The sequence below is a fragment of the Anas platyrhynchos genome, chromosome 14 (assembly GCF_047663525.1).
Source record: "Anas platyrhynchos isolate ZD024472 breed Pekin duck chromosome 14, IASCAAS_PekinDuck_T2T, whole genome shotgun sequence".
Classification (NCBI taxonomy): Eukaryota; Metazoa; Chordata; class Aves; order Anseriformes; family Anatidae; genus Anas; species Anas platyrhynchos.
The window spans coordinates 19789237-19813231 of NC_092600.1; the positions used below are offsets into that span (position 1 = coordinate 19789237).

The following is a 23995-nucleotide window of genomic DNA, read 5'->3' on the forward strand; positions in this document are numbered from 1 at the left end:
ACATTAAGGCATGGAAATTTCTGGGTGTTTCCGTTGCTGTTATTTCCAAAGTTGTTTGACCAATGAAAAGTTGTTTTGAAAAGAACTGCTGTGGGGAGAAGGGTATAAGAGGGGAGCCTGCCCTCAGGATAAAAAAAAAAAAAAAAAAGGCAACACGATTAAGTTACATCATCAATAAAGAAGCAGGAAAAGGGAGTGAAGAGGAACAAGCTAGCAGAATGGAGACCAGGACGGGAACAGGCACTTTGATTGCCTCATGAAGATAGGTTCGGCCAAACTCAGCAAACTGCTCAGAGAAGCTCGTACAGAAAGTCGCTGGAAATAGGCGCACTGGAGCTGGAGAGAAGCTCGAGCTGAGAGAAGCAGACCCGTGCACACAACTGCCTCTCACTGGTAAGCAGTTGCGCATTATGGGGAATCATACATCCTTAGGAACAAAGACTGTCCTGCTAACCTTACAGCTTATTCTCCTTATTAACAATCAGACAGTTTATGATCCTGAAACATGGGACCAAATTTATGTTAAGGTGTGGGACTCTGCTACTAAAAATGGCAGGGTTGCAGTGGGATTGCTCGGCACCTGGCGAGCAGTCTCAGAGGCCTTAAAGAGCCATGTGGAGCCACAATCACAAACGTGTGGATGCCAGACAGTGAGGGAGCTGCGGGCTCCTTTACTGATCCGACTGCTACACCATGGGCCCCTCTGCTGCCACAGCCATGGAAGGCTTTTGCTGTTATGCCCCCTGCTGCCCTGAACGCGCCTTTTGACCCAGGCCTATTGGCCTTGAAAAGGAGATGGATATGCTTTTCTTCGATCCAGGAAGAACGGGATACATAAGGCCTGAATCAGGACCGAGTTGCTTGCCAACTTAAAGCAAGACATACTATTCAAACGGAATGGAAAATAGAGACTTGTTTGTAATCAAGAAAAGGAATGGAAAATGGAGACTGTTAAGTCATGGAACTTAAAGGATTGTTTGTTACCTTTTCTGATTGTACATATGTATAGGCGTACTCGGGTTTAGTATGTAAAGCAATGTTCTGTATATTTAGAATGTTTGATGTTTGTGTGTGCACTGTGGTAGAGCATAGACTCCCTGCGCACCCAGCGCTGTTTACTTGCCTTTTATAAATATTCTTTTATGTTACTAAATTCAGAGTTGAGACTTCATTTATAACACCTTTTGTACCTTTTATAAGTATAAATATTAAATTCAGATTGAGATGAGACTTTATTTATAACAAAACCATACGTACCACACAGTTGAAACATATACATGTACATGCTGTGACTGTTCACATGCTTCAAAATTTCCTATTCATATTTACTTCAGTCCAACAATACATTCCTGTCAGGACAGAACACATCAGTATCATTAATTAGTATCTGGCAGCACAAGCCTTTAAACAGTCAAGTCTGCCAGAGGTGATCCTTATCACATCCCAGCTTACTCAAACAATTCTTCCAGTGCTGTATACTAATACATACAGATACAACCATATCTGCTTCTTACAGGAACCACACAACCACATCACATCCGTTCAGTCACTCAGCTCAAGCTTACTACAGCTTCTCCTGCCACCCCCAGTCTGCCAAAATGCAGTTAGCACATCTTCATATAGCTTTGCATTTTCCTACTTTCAAATTCATGATACTTACTCCAATTTTATGAGTTCCTTCCTCTCTTAAATTCTTTTGTTTCTTTTGTACTTATGGCCTTTCTGCCAATTGCTAAACACAGACTCACTTTAATCTACAGCAAGTGTGCATGAGTACAATTTGTTTCATTAACTTTATTCATATGATTTTGGCAGCTTGTAAAGGCTGCAGGATAGAAACAAGGCCCCAGCTATGCTAATCACTATGCAAACCAGCCACAGGAAGGCAAACCCTATTCTCAAGAGACTGAAGGCTAGATTTAAAATAAATAGAAATTAAGTGGTGATCAAAGAAGTTTGAGATGGAGTAAAGTTAAAAAGCAAGAGCTTTTTTGTTCAATGAACAAGTTTCATCCTGCATCTAACGTGCCTACTGTTAGCAGGCTCCCATCTAAGGGCTACCTATGGTATCATATTTCTGTTGGCCACTAGATTAAAGTGGCGTACAAATGTCTTTATTTGCCTCTTTTTAAAAGCACATATAGCACCTTTGAACATGTAAATAATATTGCCAAAGAGCTGTTTACATAGCATTTTTAAGACCCTCTTGCTGGGCCAGGCACATTAGCTCCTGTTTGTTATTACAATGATACAATTCAAGCACTGTTAACAAAGCCATACACCCAAGTTTGTTTCCCCTGCTTTGCATAAGGACTGCTGGGGACTCCAGTAGAAGTAAAAGATTAGTTTTAGCATTTTAATGGTAACTGTCTGCCATAAGCAACACCTGATGAAAAGCAGAGTGGCTTTCAGTAAGCATTAATCTCCCTGAAGTTTTGGAAGAGGAAATGTTCTGTTTTATGTTCATCCTTTACAGAAGCTGAATTTAACATAACAAAAAGCTTGCTGGGCAGAGCTATGTCCCATTAGGTCAAGGGCTGAGTAGTCTTTTCCTATTAGTTGGTAATTTCTTGTAGGCTCAGAATTTACTGCTGTTCTTCGTTGCCACGGCAGAGCAGCACTAGAGAAATGAACTGTGGCTAACTGAACTGACCAGAGAGCACAATTCCCCAACCACATGAAGCACCTACAAGCCATGCTGTTTTGTAGTAAGGACCACACCAGTTCTGGATTCTCCTGAATGAAAGCTGTTTGGTAGCTTTGCTTCTGCAAACTTCTCTGAGCTTCCTGATAATCAGAAGTTTTTGACCTCTCTTGAGTAAGTCAGTTGAGCATAAGATAGAACAGATGTAAATAAGCATCCCTGCACCCTGCCAACCCTACTAACCAACCTGATGCCTTTTCCTCACAATATCAGACTTAGGTAGAACAAATAGATTACTGTGAGTGTGAGACAGCGTAGGGAAACCAGCCTTAGAACAGCTGAGCATACCTCTGCGTATGCAGAGTATGGTTAGGTCTACTGGTGAAATACAGTTGGAGTACCTCCAAGCACAGTCAGGTTCTCTGCGTAAGAGAGTAATATAAAAACAGTTCTGGTGTTACATATGAGCTGTCTTCACTAATGGCTTTTTAATCCGCTCTAGGACTCAGCTGAATAAGGTAAAAAGTTTCTCCTGTGTATCACTTGTTGTCACAATCACACAAACAAAATAATGAAAGAACAAGCAGATCACTTCTTTGATCACTTCTTTCTATCACGTGCTCCTTCAAGATAAGAATTATTTTTGCATCATTTTCAGCTTCTGCAAGTCTTCCAGTGCCACTCTTGCATTCTCCTTGGGCGAACAAACAGAAGAAAAAATCTCAGATCTGAACTAAAACCGAAATCCTTGCTGAGGGCTAGCTCTGAAACTAATGTAATTCAGTGGCGACACAAACTTTCTCACTATTCTCTGGAAATCTGAGAAAGAACATAATTCTGAGAAAGAGCCCGTTAGGGGCTCACGGACAGTTGCCATCTTTCAAAGTGTTACAGCCTGAGGATACAGAAAACAGGTATTTTGCAAATTTAGTCAAACAAAAATGTTTCGAAATGATTTAGGCAGTAACACTAATGGTAGGCAGTTTGTGGAAAGCTTACCACATTCTTTCAAACCACAGATCATACGCTGAATCCATCTGCTGTTTCCCTGTGATACTGATTGACAAAGCTGCAAGGAAGGCTGTGAAAAAATAATTAAAAAAAATCAGTACCTACTACTCATTCCCCTAATAAACACATTCTAGTCTACCCACTCATACTACCAAACCACTGATTTAATAGATATGGCAGTAAAACATAAAAAGGTATTAAGCAGTTTTATTTTTAGCAAATTTAACTCTAGTTCTAATCTGTCTCCAGAAATACGCCTGGCTGTTCTTCCTGATGTTCCTGTATGTTTCTTATACACTTCGCAACACCATGCAAAGAAAAGCATTATCAGACACAACAGGCAGAGACTTTATGTGTGTTATGTAAGTCAAATCACAACGTTCAGGTCAACAGAGTAGGTTAATCATACCTATACTATCTACTAAAATCCTATAGCTTGCACGATTGTGTTTTACTAGCTTTTTACTAGCTTATATTAAACATAGCTTTTTTGCTTTTAAAGAATACTCCAAGACCTCATTTATTTTAAGAATTGCTTTTGTTACTGTAATCCTTTAACGACACATGATTTTGTCTTCCTACAATGGAAAAAAAGGCAAGTATACTACCAGGCCTTACACTGGGCCAAGGATTTCTCCATGTACCTCTTGCAAAAGTTTCATTAGTACCTTGTGTCCATTAGCTATAAGCTTCAGGAAAAAGTTGGATGTAGCTCTATTTCTAGCTTAAGTATGTGCTTGGTAGCAACTTCAAAACCTGAAATAGAAGCCACTAACTTGAAAGAAGAAGAATATTTTATTTTTCAAGAGATTCTTACAGGTTTTACTTGTTACTTTTCAGGAAGTTCCGCTTGTCGCCGAGCAATGCATCCCTCACCCTAACATCAGAAATAAAACCCTTTTGTCACTTTTTTTCCCCTCATCCCTCCTTAACAATTCCCTGCTTTCTAAAAGCTATCAGGTTCCCTGAACGTAAAGCGTCACATGAAACAACTAACTTTCCTTCAGGAAATACAAGATTTCCTACCTGGGGGGAAAAAACGTGTCCAATATCCCCCCCCCCCCCAAATCAACTACCGGCCCCACAGGCAGAGGGCCCCAGACCCGGCACGCCAGGTGGGCAAACGCTCGCTGCTCTCCTCCCCTTGTCGCCACCCCGCTCTCCCCCTTCGCCAACACACCCCGGTCGCCTTTGAAAGCCCAGATTTCCATTGCGACAGGAACCAAGCCCCCCGTTTCCCTCACGTTTTCTCTTTTCCTGTGCGTTTTCCGTTCATCCCCTCTCCCGACGAGGGCCCTGCCCAGCCCCACAGCAGGGCGTCCCCTCAGGGCGCCCTGCAGCGCGCGCACCGCCCCCCCGCCATTTTCTGCCCCCCTCCCCGCTCGCCGTTAGAGCGCATGCCAAGCGCCGCGCGGCTCCAGCCTCGCGCCCCCCTGATGGACGTCAGCCCCTGCCAATCAGCGGCCTCTCGCGTGAGCGGCTCCTCCCTCCGCCAATGGGGCGGCGGGACGGCCCCAGCAGCCCAGCCCCTCTGGGCCGTAGCGGCCGGTGAAGCGCGTGGCCACGCCCCTTCTTCCTCTTCCCGGCTTTCTATTGAATGAAGTCCCCGCCGGCCAACAGCAAGTTCCAGGCGGGCTTGACGGACGGCTCCTCTGTCCAGTAGGAGCAGAGAGCCGCGGCGCGCCCGCCAATAGGCCGCCGGATGCGAGCCTAGGGGGCGGGCCCTCCCTCCCAGGCGGGCGGGGGAAGGCCGCAGCTATCGATCCCGCTGCTGGAGGGAGGCAGCACACAAAATGGCGGCCACGGCTGCGGAGGCGGCGGCGACTGCGGCGGTGCCGGGCGACGGCGGGGCCGGCGATGCCGAGCCCGAGCTAGAGCCCATCCCGGGCAGCGAGGCCGGCGCGGACCCTCTGCCCGCCGTCACCGAGGCCGTGGAGTCGGCGGTGCCCGACGGGGAGGAGGCCGACGGCGGCGGCGGCGGCAAGGTTGCTCCCGGTGAGGCCGAGGAGCCGCAGCCCGCGCGGAGCCCGGCCGGGAGGCGGGAGGCGGAGGCGCAGAGGCCGGAGAAGCCGCCGCCTCCTCCGCCCGCCGCCCCGGAGGCGGTGCTGGCGGCGGCTGCTTCGGCCCGGGCTGAGCTGCGGGGAGCGCCCAGCCCGGAGCCCGAGCCCTGCCCGCCGCCTGCTGGGCAGCCCCGACTTCCCGAGGAGGAGCCGCAGCCCTGCCCGCCGGCTACTGGGGGCTCCGCGAAGCCGGAGCCCGGGGAGGAGCCGTCCCGGCCGGAGGAGGAGGAGCCGGATGCTGCTGCCGCCGCCGCTGCCGAGCCCGAGTCGCCGGTGGCCGGGGCTCCCGGCGAAGGGGAGGCGGAGGCTCCGCTGCTGCCCGGCTCGGAGGTGCGGGTCACCCTGGATCACATCATCGAGGACGCCCTGGTGGTCTCGTTCCGGCTGGGGGAGAAGCTCTTCTCCGGGGTCCTCATGGACCTCTCGAAAAGGTGAGATCTCCCGGGGGAGCCAGCCCGAGCCGCCTCTTCGTTCTCTTCCCCCTCCTCCCCTGCCTCCCCAGGAGGCCGGAGCCATGCGGAGCCCCCCCTCCGGGGGCCCTCAGCACCGTCCCCTGGTGGGAGCTGGGCACCGTTGCTCCGGGAAGGGGGCGAGCACTCGGGATCCCCCTGCTCGGGGGTGGGGGGGGGAAAGCCCCGAGCTGCAGAGGTGGGCGTGCATCCACGCCGGCTGCCAGACCTGGAGCTCTGCAGTGCTTCTCCTCCTTGGCTCGTGTGTACCATTGCCTAGGTAACCTTAATTGCACTACCTGCTTTTTCCTAGAATAGTGGTTTCCAAGCCAGGCTGTTACGGTCCTGAAGTGTGGTTATTAATGTTAATTGCTCCTTGTGTGCAGAGAACGAGGTGAAGTTTAGGGTTTTTATTTTATTTCATTTTGGGAATTGGTATTCTTTCAAAGTAACTTATCAGATTGCAAGGTGTGGGTTTTGGTTTTGTATTGACTTCCTGTAGCAGAGGGCTCTTGTTAGTTACAAGTTATCATTGTGAGTCTGTATTTATAAACACCAACTGCTATTTACAGGTGTAAAATCTCTGTTCTTGTTTTGTTTTATGAACATATAAATGCTATGCAACTACATGGGAGAAAAGTGAAATTTGACCAGGGTTATTTTTAAAATGAACTGCAATGTGGAAAATCTAGATTTTGTCAAAATTTAGACTGCACATGTGTGTCTAATTACCATCATCTGTTTAATAATTTCTGTAATAACAGTATTGACAGTGTTTTCTAAAAGAAAGCTATTAGTGACCAGCACTTTTGTCCTGGACCTAGCATCTTGATTGCTTTTTGAAACAGAAAGTCTTTTGTGAAACCTAAATGATGGATAAAGTCATGGAAGTAAGTTTTAAACGTGTAAGTCATTGGTAACTTTGCATTTCAAATCACAATTTGTCTTTTCAAAGCCAATTACTCGAATATGATCTGCAGTCTGTATTCTTTTGCAGTGTGAAATACTGAACGCCCCAAAGAAGGCCAGGAGGAGTTAGGTTATAATGCTAGTTAACATCTGTTCTTTTGTAGGTCTGAAGGTCTGGTACACGGCAAAATCACATTATTACCTTGGTTAGGGAGGTGACTGAGTACGTGCTTCTGTACTTCTAGGGATCTGTGCTTGTGAAGAAGCAAAATGAGATGTCTGCTCCTTTACTCCTAAAAGAGATTATATCTTTTTATACGTGTATTGACCACAAACATCCCTTACTTGCCTGAGGTTTTGTTGTGCACTGACGATCCTTTTCTCATGCAGCAGATCTACTGCAGCCCTGTGCATTAAAGGTCACCTGTGGCAGGCAAACGCCCTGCTGCTTCTGCATTGTGGCTTTGGTGGAAGCATGCATCTCAGTTTCCGCTGTTTTGAAGTGCAGGCCCTGGGGAAAGCCTTCATCATAAGGACTGGGGAAAGTGGCGTGTGAAAGCTTGTACTATTTCTCCCAGATACTCTTGAAGTTGAACTCTTTATTTCTTCATCTGTATGATCCTGGACTTACTTCAAGGGCACTTGTTATATGGGAACTCACAAGGTGAAATTTGAGGTTAAATCAAAACCACCTCAATTTCAGCATAAATTTACATGAAAAAGGTGGGATTTCTAGTATACAAGAGGGGTGTTTAGGGATAGATGTCTCCCCTAGGTCATCCAAGTACATCTTATAAACTTTCCTAATGCAAATTTTGTTTCCTGTAGAGCAGTATCGGAAGGCCTCTGTAGGAGAGTTCTCGTTGAGTAAATGTGAAATTTAGTATTGAAATACACTCATTTAATAACTTCAGAAAGTGGCTGATGTGTTCACTACACAAACTAATACTGTTTTCGTTATATTTTCAGAAGAAAATAATTCCTGGTCCTTTTTGGATCTTAATTTCTGCTTTTTTCTTCATGGCAACAAAGGTGCTTATTCTATACAGCACCATGAAGAGTACCTTTTAATGAATGTTTAGAAAAAAACTGTCTACTGAATTCTTTTGCCTTTTCAAAGCATCTTCTAAATTTTGGAGAAAAGGAAAAGCAAAACTGTCTCATTTTTTTTCCCAATTCTGTTTCTGTTGTTAAAATGGTGTTTTGACTTCACGTTTTAATATCGTGGACCTTGATATGAAGTTAATGGTGTATTAAAGGTTTGATTTCCTTCTGTTCCCCTTTACCACCTGCCCACCATGAATAGGATGTTCATTTAGGAGTCCGTAACACAAGGATATGGGTACCTCAGTGTTCAGTGGACTTTCCTCTCACCTTTATTTGAGGTAAGGAAGTAATCTCTCTGCCTTTACTGATGGCAGTGTGATGTACTGAAGATCAACCTGTCAGCTGCTGCACTGGAAGTTTTGAAAATAGGAAGCCATGTCTGTCAATCCCAGATCAATATCTTATACAGTAATTCATCCTTTCAGTAGGGACATACCTCCTTTATTTATTTATTTATTTATTTATTTTTTTAACTCTGAAGGCCTACAGTACAAGTTAAAAATGTGATCCTACTGTTAAGATATAATGACAGCAGCAGCAATAACATGTAAGTGCCTTATTGCCTTGTATGATGAGGTTCTGATGTGGGTTCCTTGGCAGGGACATGATGGAGCTGTGCTGATAGAAGAGGCAGGAAGCGCAGCCAGCCATCAGGCAGGGGAAGGCAATTGAGTTGGTTTGTCAAAGCAAATACTGGAAGGCTTCGTGCAAGAACGTGGTTAATTTTCCATGCCATTGTTCAAATTTTCATTGAAAAGTCCTTGTTAGGCCTAGATAGGGCTTTTAATCTTGCTGTATCCAGCATTTGCTAGCTCTGTTTGCTTAGGGTATATGAGATGTTAATGCCATCTGCTGGCTTAGAATTACTGTAAATCTTGCTCTGCACCTGGAGGAAATGTACAGAAGGAAATAACTGATGAGAACAGCATCTATAAATCTGAAAGCATAGGATTAAAAAGTTCTAGTTTTAGTTTGTTCTTCTGGAGAGAGGATAACTAATTCTGCACTGTTCCCCTCCTGCCTTTCTAAAAACTAAGTGCTGGGGGACAGGTGAAGATAATTACATTTATATTCTGTTGTGTAGCCATCAGCCAGGACTTGGGCTTCGTATGGCTTTACACTTGACTGAAAGTTTGCTTCTCATCCTATACTTACGATTGACACTTCTAGAATCACAGAATATCCCAAGTTGGAAGTGGCCGATAAGGATCGAGTCCAACTCATGACACTGCTCTTGTCTACCAACAATGCAAACCACTCTTTCTCTCTAAGCTATTTTCCCTCTGACTTGCATGTGAACGTTGTAGCTCCTGGGGGAGGAGGCAGTGGGAGAAGAGCAAAGGGTTGTTTTGTTACCAAAAAGCTGTAGATAGCCAAAAGATGCTCAGTTTATTGCTAGAAGACAGGTGTTTAAAATTACATCATAATTGGGGTTTGATTGTGGAAGAGAAAGAAAGACTTCCTGCAAGGCATGCATTTAATCTAAGATGAAAATAAACTATTATAGATAGGTTCAAATTGTGATAATTTTAGTAGTAGTTTTCATTTATAGCAATCTTTCTTGGAGACTCTCAAATCCTGTGCTTCTTCCGATTTATTCATTGGACTTTCTACTGCAAAATAAAAAGGTTAAGTGAACAATTGCATACATTCCCTACTTTGTGTTGTCTCAATCTGAAAAACGTGTTATATTTTTAAATCACTTACATTTAACACTTCTTGAAACTTGCAGTCTACATACACTGACACTTTGTTGACATTAACTCTGCAGGGTGAGTCTAGTGCATTGTAACTCTATGTGCCAAGGGAAGTGGAGGGGGTGAAAAAGCTACTCCAAGTTGTGAAAGATTCAGGATGTGATGTGAGGAAGAAGCAGCAGAAGTGTTACCTGGAAAAAGATGTGGTGCGTTTGTCTGTGCTGAGTTCTCTTTCCCTGCTAATTTAATAAATAGGGACTGTTGTTCTTTCTTGGCAAGGGAAAGTTTAAGCTCCATGGAAGTACTGGTATTCTCAGCAGTGGAGAAATGTCTGTGTTACTTGGGGTTGTGGGTTTTACTTTTTTTTTTTTTTTTTTTTTCCTTGGTAAATTTATACCCAGTTTGCAAGATGTTCCTAAAAATCATCCCCTATTCTCTTTTGTTGTTTCTCAGAAGTATGAATGGGCTTAGTGGAATGCTAGCATTTAAGGAATGCCCTTAACATTTCTCTGGCATTTGCTTTGTCCCTAGAACACTGGAAGCAGAGCTCTGATGTGAATGTGTGTGGTTAAGAGCATAAATTACACGTACGATTCAACATAACCTGTCAGTCAGAAAGTAGAGTGTCAGATTTAGCTTCAGAGCACAGGGTTGGATCAGAGGACCTTGTAGTATTGCTTCCAACCTAAATTTTTCTATGATTCTGTAATGCTTCAACTTTTGTATATGAATATAGCTTCTCTTGCATCTCTATCTACATCCAAAACTTTACTGAGCCTTATTTGTGGTCACTTCTCAAGTGCTTTTTGAAAGGCTTACCCGTTCTGTATTTCCACATAGAAAGTAAAAATGGCTGACAGAACTGGACCAGCTTTTAGGGGGCTGTTAGTATAGGTATAAAACACGTTAACAAGTGCTGCTTAAACTGAACAGACAGACTTTCCAAACCCCTTCTGGCTTTGAGTGAGTACAAAAGTGTGACATTTCTGTCCCCTGCCCCTTCTCAAAGCAGTGAGCCTTAATCTCCCTGGTATGTAGGGTGTCTGTGGATCGTGTCTCCAACTTCCATTCCTTAAAGTATTTGTAGTCTATGACTGGTCTTTATTGGACTCCGATGCACTGGATAAAGGCTGAACTGTCATTTCTTCTCACTGTATGCTTTCCTGTATTGAAATTATGTATTTCTGCTTGAGTTACATTGTTTTCTGAGGGCAGCTTGACTTAGCTCGAAGTATTGAGAGCCAGAGGATTTTGAGAGCTCAAAGTATTGAGAGCCAGTGAAGTTTTCAGTATATTTTAAATGACTTATTTTCTTATGTTTCTATGGGACTGATGAAACTTGTACATCTAGACACCGAATTGATTTAAAGTTCCTCCATTAATAAATCATACTCCCTTCCACGTTTCTTGGGTTTGACTGTTATATGGGTAATCTGGAAGTGTATATTAAAGATACCTTATCATAAAGCTTTGTCATTTTGTAACATGTCCAAATATATCAGTAAAGCATCCACTTTAAAATGGAAACCATGTGTGTAACTAACAGTGACAACAGCTGTAAAAATTAAAAGATAACTTGAGTTTCAACGGACATTCAGCCTTACAAACATGTCAGTACAATTGCAGTAGTTAGCAGGAAGCCTAAACTTAAAACACACTGTATCTTTAAAATAAGTACTTCTGCATCCTTGATAGAACTCATAAAGTTACAGAGAAATGAAGGAAATTCTGGGAATTCACATGTAGATTCTTTGCAATGAAAAAGTGAAAGGTGCCTTTCTCCTTTTGGGGGGAGGGAAGGAGTAATTAAGAACCATCTGAGTACCCTTCAGGCTTGTCAACTTAGAGATTGTTCTGTCTCTACAGAGGCTAATTCTTCAAAGTCTGCATCAACATCCTGACTACATGGACTTCTGTGATCCAGTTTCATGGAAGTTGAAGTCTTTGAAAGGACTTGTAACTTTATGGGGAGGTGTGCTGTAAGTTAATATAGCCTTTGGTATATTTGCATATTGTTTGTAATCATTAGCTGGTTTCTATTTGTGTAGTGATTGCAGTAGGATGATAGTAGTTAGCATCTGATTTAAGTCATTCCTACCTTGAATACTTCTAACTGGCTATCTTGAGATGCTCTTTCAAGCTCATTTCTATGCATACCCTGTTTTTCTCTTATATTGCTTGGGAGGTGAGTAAACCTTTCAGCTGATAACTTGGCTTATGCATATGCTTTTTTTGATAAGGTGCCTGCCACTAAAACCAACGTGTTCTGTAACATGCTGTATCACACCAACTAATTCCTATATTACCAATGTCACTGCATAATCTGCATCTTGGATACAGATCATTTTCAGGAGTTAGGAAATACTTTGTGTCGAAATAACTACCATCTAATTGTTTATTACACTGGATATTATAATTTAAACCTGCAGTTTGGATATACGCATGAAGCAAATATACTTAGCCCTACCCTTACTTAAACACAGTATTATATTCCCAGCATTCAGTCTTTGAGCCTTTATCCATGAGATATAAGAAATCAATTTTTCCTGTAAGGATGATACTGAGCAAATAAGAGCAACACATTAAAAGGTAATCAGAGTTTACCATAGTCTGACTTTATAAAAGCTCTCATCTTCACCATTATCATTTCGAACAGACTTAACTTAACACAGGAAGTTACTGTGTTTTGTTGACATCGACTCAGTGCTTGCAGACAAATATGAAATACGTGTGCTTCTGAACCCCTTCTGTGGCTCTTGGCAGAACAATGTGCTTTTACAATTCTTTCCTTTTTTTTTTTTCTTTTGGAGAAGTAAAATTGATTCATTGGAGATTAAAGATGAGAACATAAGACTTTACATTTGAAGTAGATACTCTCTGCCCCAAGATGTATTGTTTAGATATTTATGTATGTGTAGTTGCCAGTTTAGCTGGGATTTGTTCCTTATCTCATGCTTATTTAAAAATACATTTCAACGGTCCTCTGCTTTGAATACAAATTGTATAGTAATATGTATTCATTGTAGTAATCCTACTGTAGGATTTAGGTATGAAAGAAGTGTTCTTACCTTGCTTGAAGTACCAAGATTTATATATCTAGCATCCAAATTTATATGGCTGTAAGTAACAGACTTCTAGGTTTGATATCAAAACCATCTTTTAACTAACTACAAAAGATGCCATGGCTGTGTATTAATTAACCTGTGGTTGACAAACTCGGGAAGTAAAACTTGACTTTTTAAATCATATTTCTATCTCTGCATACCCTAGCCAATTGATAGGTTTTCTTTGTGTAAAGATCCCCAGACTGTTAGAAGGGGTCTCTTTTTTACCCTGTTACTTTTATTTTTTAAATGTAGTCCCTGCTTCTCCTGTTGCTATTTATTATTTGCCTTTAATGCATACATATGTGTGTGTATAAATATATAGTAGAAATATGATTAGATCCTACTGATTACTCTGGTTACTTTTAAACCTCCTTGGAGGTATATTTCTTACAATGGGCTGTATCTGTATTTTCTTCTAGAAGTACTTTTTCAGAGCAAAAAGAGACAGGACAGTTTTATGAGGGAGGATGCTTGGCACCATGGAAAACTGTTTCTAATTTTGAATAGGTACGAAGCAGCAGTGCAGTGCTTTCCAGAAATGCCTTGATTATGGTTTTAATGCCTGTTTCTTACTCTTTTTTTCTAACGGTTCGGTTTCAGAACCTCCATCAAAGAATCTCTTTATTCTATCAAGTAATATTCTAAAATAGAGCTATAAATATAACGTACTATCTGCCTGTACAATGAACAACTGGCACTTATGCACAAATTGACTTAAGCAAATTGTAACTGTAGCATGTCTTTCCAAGAACAGTCTTTTCTGGACAAAAATAATGTTGTAGTAAGGACAGGTTATATTCCAAAAAATGTCACTTGTTAGAACAAAGACAAGGCAATTCCTTGTGGCATACAAGCATGCGACATAAGAAATACATGTAGGTAGTTATCTCATTGATGTAGCACCTCTTTTAAGAGGTGATCTACTATTCCCTAGTCAGCACTGACTGACTAGGACTTGCAACTCTTATGTGTGACCTATGTACGTGTGCTACTCACAGATGTTTCTAATGTGTAGCTGGTGTAACAGAAATCATTATTGTGACTGTACAGAAAGCACTTGTCTTCAAGGTCCAGAGGTATGAAAATAGGGCTTGAAATTCACATTGCATATTGTATATTCAGTAAATACTCAACTTCATTCAGGTGCTCTGTCAATGCCTTGTCTTGAATAGGTTTGTTTTGGTCACATATTCATTCTGTTTCTTCTAGTAAGAAAATAAACCATTGTCTGTTTTCTCTGTCATTCTTCTTTCTGTCTTTGTACACTGTTCTGTGTCGTTTTCTCTTTTCTTAGGTCTTTCTGCCGTTGTTCTCTCTTTAGTTTTCATTTAATTCTTTCAAGTTACATGGCTGGAGAAATTTACCAAGGAGGAATCAACAGTCATGTAAAAACTGAATGTTTAGGAATGTAACCTGCTATTGGATGGGGCCAAAGAAAAGATGCAGTCAGCTGCTGGAAGTAATATTCAGTCTCTGGGCATGCCCAATTTGTCTTGTTTCAGATCAACTATGTATTTGCTAGTCAAGTCTTTACATATTAATGCAGAATTTACACGAATGGTCTTCCTATACTCTTACATAACCGGTACCAGGCAGTAGCTGTGAATGTTCTATAATCTTACAGATTCTATTTATTTTTATTTTTTTTTTAAGGTAGACAGGGTCAGCAGATTCTAGCTCATTTGTTAAAACAGTACCTCTTGTGAGACAGGCCATAGCCTCAAAGATTTGGTATGGATTGGTTTTGTCTTACTAAAGCAGGTTTGTGTCTTATACAAAAATTCCACTTCAGCTGTCCTGTTTGTCAACTTTTTCACTTGTATATTACAGAAGTCATTGAATGAAAAGATCTATATTAGAGATTCTTGATGGAAAAGATAGTCTGAGATAGATTAATGATCTTAAATGACATAATTGTTTCAGTCATGTGTGGAGCTTTCCATTAGGCTCTTTTATGTGTTTTGAGTGCTGATCATGCTGACTTTGCTTGTGGCACTAGAAGAAAAATCTAGAAGAGATGAAGTACTTGAATGGAATGCTTCTGAAGAATCTCTTTGCAGTCTTCTGTCTTATTTCTTCTCAGATCATTGCTGATAATGCTTCATGTCCTAACATCAAGTCGGTATAATTGTCCTCTAGAAGAAAGGCTTATGTATTGGGCTATGGATGTGTCTTGTAAACAACTAGGAAATACAATTCCTTAGAGAAAAAGAAGTGTAAGTGATATACTTCTGTATGGAGTTTGCCCTTTAAATATCACAGTCCTATCAGTTCTACTTTCCTGGCGTTCATCTGGGATTTAAATTTTTGCAGCGGAGTTCTCTCCCTCTAGGAGTTCTTGTTCTCAGTTCGTACACCAGTTTTCCCAGCTCCTGTAATCTTTATCAGGTGGCAAAAGATGGGATAGAGATCTTTTTGCTGTAAAAGAACCTGAAGTTCTTGATGCAAGTAACACTGAAAATGTTGCCAATTTAATTATCAACTGATAGGTGTATGTGTGATTTTTGTTGCTTTAAATCCCACATGGAGCTCAATAACCTATTCGTAATCCTTAAGTGGAAGGAAGAGTGTTTGTAGCAAAGCGACTTGTTTATGCTTGGTGGACTTTGGGACTTTAGGGAACTTAAAACTTAGTTATGAGTGAGTCTTTGATAGATTAATGCCAAACTGTGGGCTGGAGAAATGCCTGTATCTGCTGCTAAATGTTTGTAACTCTTTGTAGCTATCAGTGGCAGTAGACTGCATTTAATTGTAGCGGTCGGGGCAGGAGGGACGTCTGGAAGGGGCCCAACCCTGAGAAATCAACTTCTTTGGGGCGGGAGGATATTTTGTGGCAAAGAGCACTTACGGACAGATGCAGGAGGACAGAACAGTGCTGGTGAGGCTAGCCTGGCTCTTGCCTCTGGCTTTAGAGTTCAAAGGTAGCAGCAGAACAGCATCTAGGGGTAGGGGAACAATAGCGCTGATGCTGATACTTTTTAGCTGAAAATTGTCATGGGTACAACTGCTGCTCTTTTTATGATTAAGAAAATGGTTGAGATGCCCTTTGATTAGTTATAATAGAGTGCGAGCTGGATGGGTAAATCAATCTTGGGTTGCTTGCTTAAATAACAATTTTAAGTGTAAAAAGTAGCTTATCAGATATGCAGAAGGGCAGATAAGTGAAGACTCTTGCTGGTGACAGTGTAAAGAATCTTCTAACATTAGATGACGCATTTCTTCAAAATTTCTTTTGAAAAAGAGCATGTAGGCATTTGAATAACCTTTATGTTTATTGCAGGAAACTACACCAGTATTCAGCAGTTATTTTCAGTTGAGAGACAACCACAGATTGCAAATAAATTTCAGTTCAATCAATTAAGATGCTGCTACAGTTAAAGAGCTGAAGAGCACTGTGAGGTAGTGTTAACCTGAAGACAAATCCTGGATAATGGCTTAATTCACATGTCTTGTGGGATAAACGCGAATGGTGTTCAGTGATTTGGAATGGATGATTTAATATTTGAATTGCAACCTCATCTGTCATGTTCTTACTGCATCAAGCTAGACCATTAAAATATAACCTCTTGTAAGCCAAACACTTCTGTGTATATTGGAGCTGGAATCAGGCAGAGCTTGGGTGCTGAACAGTCTCGTGAAAGCTCTGCTGAAGTTGATACTTCAGATGGCAGATTCTAGTGTAAGATACAAGAAACATTGAACAGGCTTTTGTAATCCCTTTCTCCCCATTCTAGGTTTTGAAAGACACGTTGAAATATGAATGTATTTATCAGATGGCTTTTCTCTCTAGAGCAAGCAAATATAATGCTTTGTAGGCTGATGAAATGTTTCCCTTAGCATAACCTTTTGCAGAAGGTACTGGTTACCTGTTGAGCAGGCCACGTCTGTTAGTACAGGAAAGCTGAAGTAGTGCCTAAGACTTGCTGGGATTTTTCTGTCATCTTAATCAGTGAGAAGTCTTATGTGTGTGTCAAATAAGGCAGCAGATATCATAGAATACTTAGAGCTGCCTGCTCTAAGGTAGGCAATATCTTAAAATACTGATTGTGTGCAGAACAGAGGGAAAGGATTTATACAGCACTGAAATTATGAGGGTAGCTTTGCTGAAAGAAACTCAATCTACTGGGCCAGCAAGCTTTGGGCTGTCATGCATCAGATGGTCAAGTACTAATCTTCTGTGGGTATTTATTGTACATAAAAAATGATAACATTCTCTTAAATGCCAGTACTTACACATTGTGTGTTCAGCTTAAATCTGGAATAAATTCAGCCTTTTGTGCTGTGCCACAAATTGAAGAACTCTGTAAAAGTTATTGAAGATGCCTTCCTCACATAAGTTGAATTAGTATGGAAATTAATCTTGTATAGATTTAGAGTTGATGGGATGACTCGCTGAGTGTTTGCGTGCGTGTGTTTTCTAGAAGTATAAGGTTAAATTTTTTAATACTCTTCTAGGTAATACTTTTTCTTAACAACAATCCCTGAAAATATAACAAGCATATAAGTGAAGTTACATACTTCATGTTCTCTGCTGACTTGGTTATTGGTATTCTGCCTTTTCAAAATTTACCATAAGGCTTGGTGTAATGCTTCAGTTTTGCCCCGAATTCATGTATTTCAAATGGCAGTTATGTAGCATGGACAGGCTTTCAAATGCTTTTTAGTAAATGCAGTGAATGATCCCTCAAAACCTTTAATGTTCTTTTGTTTTCTTCAAGGTTTGGGCCCCATGGAATCCCTGTGACCATATTTCCTAAAAGGGAGTACAAGGATAAACCTGAAGCCATGCAGCTCCAAAGTAAACCATTCCAAGATGAGGCACAGGTGAAGTGTGAATCTAATGCTGCAGTCCCTGATGACTCTTCTCTCACGCAGCCATCAGAACCAAGCTTAGCTAAAAGCCTATGGACTTCTAAACCACCTCCTCTCTTTCATGAGGGAGCGCCATATCCTCCTCCTTTGTTTATCAGGGACACATATAACCAGTCAATACCTCAGCCTCCGCCCCGGAAAATTAAGCGGCCCAAGCGTAAAATGTACAGGGAGGAACCCACTTCTATAATGAATGCTATCAAACTACGACCCCGGCAGGTCTTATGTGACAAGTGCAAAAACAGTGTTGTTGCAGAAAAAAAGGAAATAAAAAAGGGTGGCAATGCAAGTGACTCTTCAAAATATGAGGATAATAAAAAACGAAGAAATGAGAGTGTGACTACTGTGAATAAAAAACTTAAGACTGACCACAAGGTGGATGGAAAAAGCCAAAATGAAAGCCAGAAAAGGAATGCTGTGGTCAAGGTTTCAAATATTGCCCACAGCAGAAGCAGAGTAGTTAAAGTTTCTGCACAAGCAAATACTTCAAAAGCGCAGTTAAATACAAAAAAAGTTCTCCAGAGCAAAAACATGGATCACGCAAAAGCTCGGGAAGTCTTGAAAATGGCCAAAGAAAAGGCACAAAAGAAGCAGAGTGCAACCTCCTCTTCCAAAAACACACATTCAAAGGTCCACTTCACACGGCGTCTTCAGAACACCAGCTCAGGTTCCCTCCCACCTCGATTGCGTTTAAAGCCACAAAGATATCGGAATGAAGAAAATGACTCTTCTCTCAAGACAGGACTTGAGAAAATACGGAGTGGCAAGATGGCAACTAAGCCCCAGTCTCGCTGCTCCTCCACCCGCTCAGCAGGTGAGGCCCCTTCAGAAAATCAGAGCCCCTCAAAAGGCCCTGAAGAGGCCAGCAGTGAGGTTCAGGACACAAGTGAAGTGCATGTAACTGTTGATCAGGATGAACACCAGACATTGGGCAAGAGAGGCAGCAAAAGCAATATAACGGTTTACATGACCCTTAATCAAAAGAAATCTGACTCTTCCAGTGCATCAGTTTGTAGTAGTGATAGCACAGATGATTTGAAATCTACCAACTCTGAGTGTAGCTCTACTGAAAGCTTTGATTTTCCTCCAGGCAGCATGCATGCACCTTCCTCCTCCTCCTCTTCAAAGGAAGAGAAAAAGCTCAGTAATTCCTTGAAAATGAAAGTCTTTTCCAAAAAAGTCTCTAAGTGTGTTACACCAGATGGCAGGACCATATGTGTAGGGGACATTGTTTGGGCCAAGATTTATGGCTTCCCTTGGTGGCCAGCCCGTATTCTGACCATAACTGTGAGCCGGAAAGATAATGGCCTTTTAGTTCGACAGGAGGCTTGTATATCGTGGTTTGGGTCCCCAACAACATCTATTCTTGCTCTTTCACAACTATCCCCCTTTTTAGAAAACTTCCAGTCGCGCTTTAATAAGAAGAGAAAGGGTCTTTACCGCAAGGCCATCACAGAGGCAGCTAAGGCTGCTAAGCAGCTGACTCCCGAAGTTCGGGCCCTGCTGACACAGTTTGAAACGTGAACATGGAGAGTAAGGTAGGCAAGAAATCCGGAGGCTCCACAAAATTCATAGCCTAGTTAGAGAACTACCATGAAGGACTTGCCAAGTCAGAAGTTGCACTCGGTTGAATGCTCTTTTTATACTAAAGTTGTTCCATTTGTAGCGGTTTCTTGAAAGTTAAACAAATTGAACATGCAATCAAAATTAGCCTAAAGTGAGAATTTCAGTATTTTTCAAGTGACAATTTTTTTTAAAGAAAAAACTCCTCCAACACCCAATGCATAGGAGCCATAGCCTCAGCTGAAAGGCAGCTTATTTGCAGGGAATTTTTTAGTAGTTTCTACCCAATATGTACCTAGTTGCTGTGTGGCAAAGGGTTAACACAAGGGATGAAAAGTAGTAGCTGTGATACTTTATTTTTTTCTTTAGGTGGCCCATCAGGGAAGTGTAGAAATGTAAGCCTTGTCTAAATGGTCTTTAAACATTATTTCAAATACTCTCTAATGTGTTTAGTCTGGCCAGTGCAAATTGGTTTGATGCATACGTAAACATTTCAGAGGCACGTTCCAATCCACATAGGCCAGTTTAAATGCCATTAGGAGACTTGCTGAAATTTTTAAGGAAGAAAAATTAACGTAACTAAAGACCAGATTAAATGGGGTTTAATCTTAGTGACCAGTTCTTAAACACTCAGCCTTTCTATGCACATGGGGGCACAAATATTGACACTTCAGGGTCTGAGAAGCTGAGAGGGATGCCTGTAGCTCTAAGACAAAGCTGAGAAGTTGCTCAGTATTTGGGATCAAGGGCTGTTAATGCTGCATAGGTGTGAATCATAACTTCTGGTCTTTCTTCCTGACGAAGTCTTTCAGGCTATTTGCCTGGAGTTTTAGATTAAGAGAGGCTTTGTTTTGAATGTGTAAATAATTGATTGCTGAAATTGGTCAGATTTTCTCCTGACTGGTTGTTCCTAAATTCTTAGGATACGTCCTAGTTAATTACACTTTGTGAATTGTCAGATGTGTAATTGTTGCATTTTGGATGTATCTAACTTCATTTTTTTTAATATTTCCGTTTAAGGTATCTGTTTGCAGGTCAGAAAATGAGAATATGTAATTGTGTAATGCTCTGAAATGTAAAAAAAAAAAAACAAACAAACTGTAAATAAAATTGACTAAATCTGAATTATTTGTGTGTGTTTCTCAAAAAGCTTTGAAAAAATCTAGGATGTTAGAGTACTTTATATGTATGCCGTATTTAGAGGACACCTTTTTTTAAAAAGTAAATAGTCCTTTTTCACTCATTTTTAAAGATAACTGCTTGATGTAAAGTACTATTGGTGTACTTCAGTCTTAATTTTGAGATTAAGCAATTATCTCTCCCTTTTTGTTTCAGAATTAGCTCTGTAGAGGGCTTTCTGTAAAGTTTATCATTTTTCCCCCATAATTAGATTGTTCCATATATTTGAATAAAGATTGTCATTTGTACAGTGGGGAAACGTTTTCAGTTTTCTCCATTTACCAAAAACTAAGCAGACCCACTCACCACTGTTACTTCAGCTTTTCTTGCATGTCTGTTGCTCAACGCAGAGCATTTTCATGCAATCAATTATGTTTTTTGCTCTAGTTTTGGTCCTTATCTGACCATAAGAATTGCTCTCTTCTTTAACCCACTCCTGTTTGAGCCTTGCAATGACTGGTGAAGAATCTGTCAACATTCATCCCAAAGCAATTTTCATCCTGTTTTTTCCATAATTGCCCAAGTAGGCAATCGTGACATGTAAAAACTTAAGCTTAGACTGAAAATTGAGATTTTAAACAGACATGAAAATGGGGTAAGGATCTAATCATCAAACCCTTAAAATCTTTTAAACTTGAGATAAATTTCATATATCCATGATAGTGTCTGGTCTTTGCAAAGCATTTGCTTTCTTTTAACCTTTTAAAATTATTCTGTTGTGCTCACAGAACTACTTGAAGCCCAAAGTGTTGAATACATGACCATTCAAATTTCTTCAGAAGCTCCTGGTGAACTCTGCTAGGTGCTAGTTCAGCTTCCAAATATATCAGCTTTTCCTTGGCATTCTAACAGTTACAAAAAAAAATCAACCAACTGGTCAATGCTTTTTGAATGTGATAAACACACAATAAATTTCATAATGCAGAAAAAAAAATCCTGTTTCACTTCTATGTATTCTTTCCTGCAAACAGAAACAGTTACTTACTTATTTAAGTAAATAAGCCGTATTTGTTACTGAAGCAGACTGCTTTTTGAAGCCAAGAACCCATACAGCATGGTTTAGATGTCTATGCTGGTTTCTTGAGGTTTAGAATCTCAAGCAAACTGGTTATAAGTTAGAGTTGTTCTGACTTAAGTAGTGGTAAAATCAATATTTACACTGTATTTTTTTAAATACTTGGAAGCTTTGTATTCAAGCTTTGTATTCTTTTATTTAAAGTTAGCATAGTACTAGAGCATACGTAGTTGAAGTTTGATCAGGTGTTCACTGCTAAGATTGAAGAGCATGAAGTTTGAGGGGGTTTCTTTTGATTGCTTTATGTTCAAACAAACTTTACGAAAGGTGTTTAATGAGTTTGAGTTTTGTAGGCGGTCAGTCTTAAGAAGTCTTTCCTAAGTTTTATAGTGTATACTAAATGTGCAGTATATCATTGCCTCAGACTTAACAGATTTCGAAACCACCAGAGTATTTTTTTTCTTCACAACACCATGCTACCTTATATTGAAAGCTACCTTATATTGAAAGTATCCTATTCATGGGTCCATGGTCTTTCTTTTCACTCTGAAGTAGCCAAAACTCTAGACATAATAGTTGATAATAGAGAAAATGTTGGGCTTAATGCAAAGTCTGGTTCTGACAGTAAGTCACCTTAATTATAGCAGTATGTATGCTGTGTATAAGATTGGCTTTGAAAATTTACACAGCACTAGGCTTTGTCTTAGCTTTAAACTGCAAAAAGCTGCTTTCTTACGTGCCTACCTGATCCCAGCAGTGCCCGCAATCTGAGTGTGAACTGCTGTTCTTTCTACCATCTCTGAATTAGCTTGACAGTTTAAATGACTTATCAAATAACTAATGACAGGAGCATGCCTGTATGTTGCCAGCATAGTGCATCTGTGTAATTAAGCCGTGCAACTGTTGCAAGCAGGCTGTGCATTACGAACACAAACAGTAGTGTAAAGGCTGACTCTGTTAGTTTTATATCAGCTTAATATAATGAATTGCAGATGATGCCTTTTAGAATTAAAGAAAATCCTCAGCATGGTGGTTGTATATGCAAGGTATGTCAATTTGGAGTAAAAAAAATGTGATAGGTAGTAACGAGTCTTTTATACAAGCCTACTATTCCCTAATATTCCTTTGAAAACCTTTAATTTCAGATGAAATGTTTTGCAAGAGGGTAGTTATGTCAAAACACAAAGATTTGTTTGGGGTGTTTGGAAGTTTGATCGTTTCATGAGTAAAGCCGGGAGCAAATGTGAAATACTTATTTTTCTGGAGTTCTACAGGAAATTGAACAGATATTTGTTATTTTTCTAATCAGAGTTGTAATTTTATGTCAACACTTAAATGAGATAATTACCTCTGATACACCACTATTTTCCTCTTATTGTTATCTTTAGTTTGAAAGCTACGGGACTGACATCTACCTCACTAGCAGGGACATTGGGGGTGGGTTTAAGTCAAATGTGCAAAGCCGAGAAGACTTTTTCTTTTCAGCGTGTTGTAAAATACTGTTTTTGAGAGTAAGAGAGAAGCTTCAAGGTGTGATTAGTTTGAAAAAATATCAATGGAAGTGATGAGTTGCTTTTTTCACTTCTGGGCTTGTTTCTCATTAACTCTCCTGAAGTTAACTTTCCCAAGTCTTGAAACTAATGGCAGTTCCTGTCATCTATAAGCTTTTGCTGAAGTTGTTAGTGTATAATGCAAACACAGTTTTTGAAAGTTAAATCCAAGTAGCTTGTCCTCAGTAGCAGTATCATATGTCCTCAGGCACGTTCTGTGAAGTACACAAACTGAGCAGTCTTGGCCGAGGAGCTCCACTACAAAAGAAGCCAACAATCGATGATGGCCATTTCGGTTCTTCTCTTTCTTATAATTGGATTCTAATAAATTCCTACAAAAACAAGCAAATTCAGCCAGTACAATGGGATCACTGTACGCTAATTTGTAGATTAAGAGTGTGAACTGGAAGAAAAGTATAGTGAGTTTACGACTAAAAAGACAACTATTTTTTGCCATAAGCCATTTGGTAGAAGTGTTGGTATATTATTCAGAAATGAACTTGAAAGGGGTCTTACAGCACAGAACTTACAGTGGTTAAAGGCTTAGATGATTTATCTTCCGTTCTTATTTTCAGTTTACTTTTTAAGTATATAAATAGAAAGGTCATAGGGAAGCTGAAGGAAAAAGAGAGGAACTTGGTATATTGAGTTAGATGTGATACTGTATGGAGAACTAGGAGGATAGCATTGAGACTAATATGTTACTCTGCAAGAGCAGTAGGAGGGAATAATTCTCATATTTGAGGGATGTTACAGGAAAAAAAATAGCAATGTGTGTCCTTGCCCCATGGCCAACCGTTCAGACTTAACCTCATCTAGAATTTAATTCAAG

The 23995-nt window shown here is 40.7% G+C and overlaps 1 protein-coding gene and 1 long non-coding RNA gene across 5 annotated transcripts in view; one reads left to right on the top strand and one right to left on the bottom strand.

Moving 5' to 3' along the window:
- Positions 1–1355: 1355 nt before the first annotated feature.
- Positions 1356–5249, bottom strand: LOC106015182 (uncharacterized). 2 transcript variants are annotated; one of them, XR_011803380.1, is made up of 4 exons: positions 4900–5249; positions 4473–4532; positions 3644–3725; positions 1356–3338 (listed from the first exon to the last, which is right to left on the bottom strand). It is a non-coding gene; the product is annotated as an uncharacterized lncRNA (long non-coding RNA). The 2 variants fall into 2 exon arrangements; XR_011803381.1 differs by lacking the exon at positions 1356–3338 and adding an exon at positions 3345–3539.
- A 55-nt stretch (positions 5250–5304) lies between these two features.
- PWWP2A (PWWP domain containing 2A) overlaps positions 5305–23995 on the top strand; it is a 29956-nt gene continuing 11265 nt past the window's right edge. The window contains exons 1-3 of one of the 3 annotated variants that reach the window (XM_027465308.3): positions 6012–6146; positions 11744–11856; positions 17703–20544. In XM_027465308.3, coding sequence (XP_027321109.2) covers positions 11783–11856; positions 17703–19380 — 1752 coding nt within the window. In that variant the 5' untranslated portion in view covers positions 6012–6146; positions 11744–11782 and the 3' untranslated portion in view covers positions 19381–20544. Of the gene's footprint in view, positions 6147–11743; positions 11857–17702; positions 20545–23995 lie in introns of those variants that run through there. The other 2 variants (XM_027465306.3, XM_027465309.3) reach the window with 2 other exon arrangements.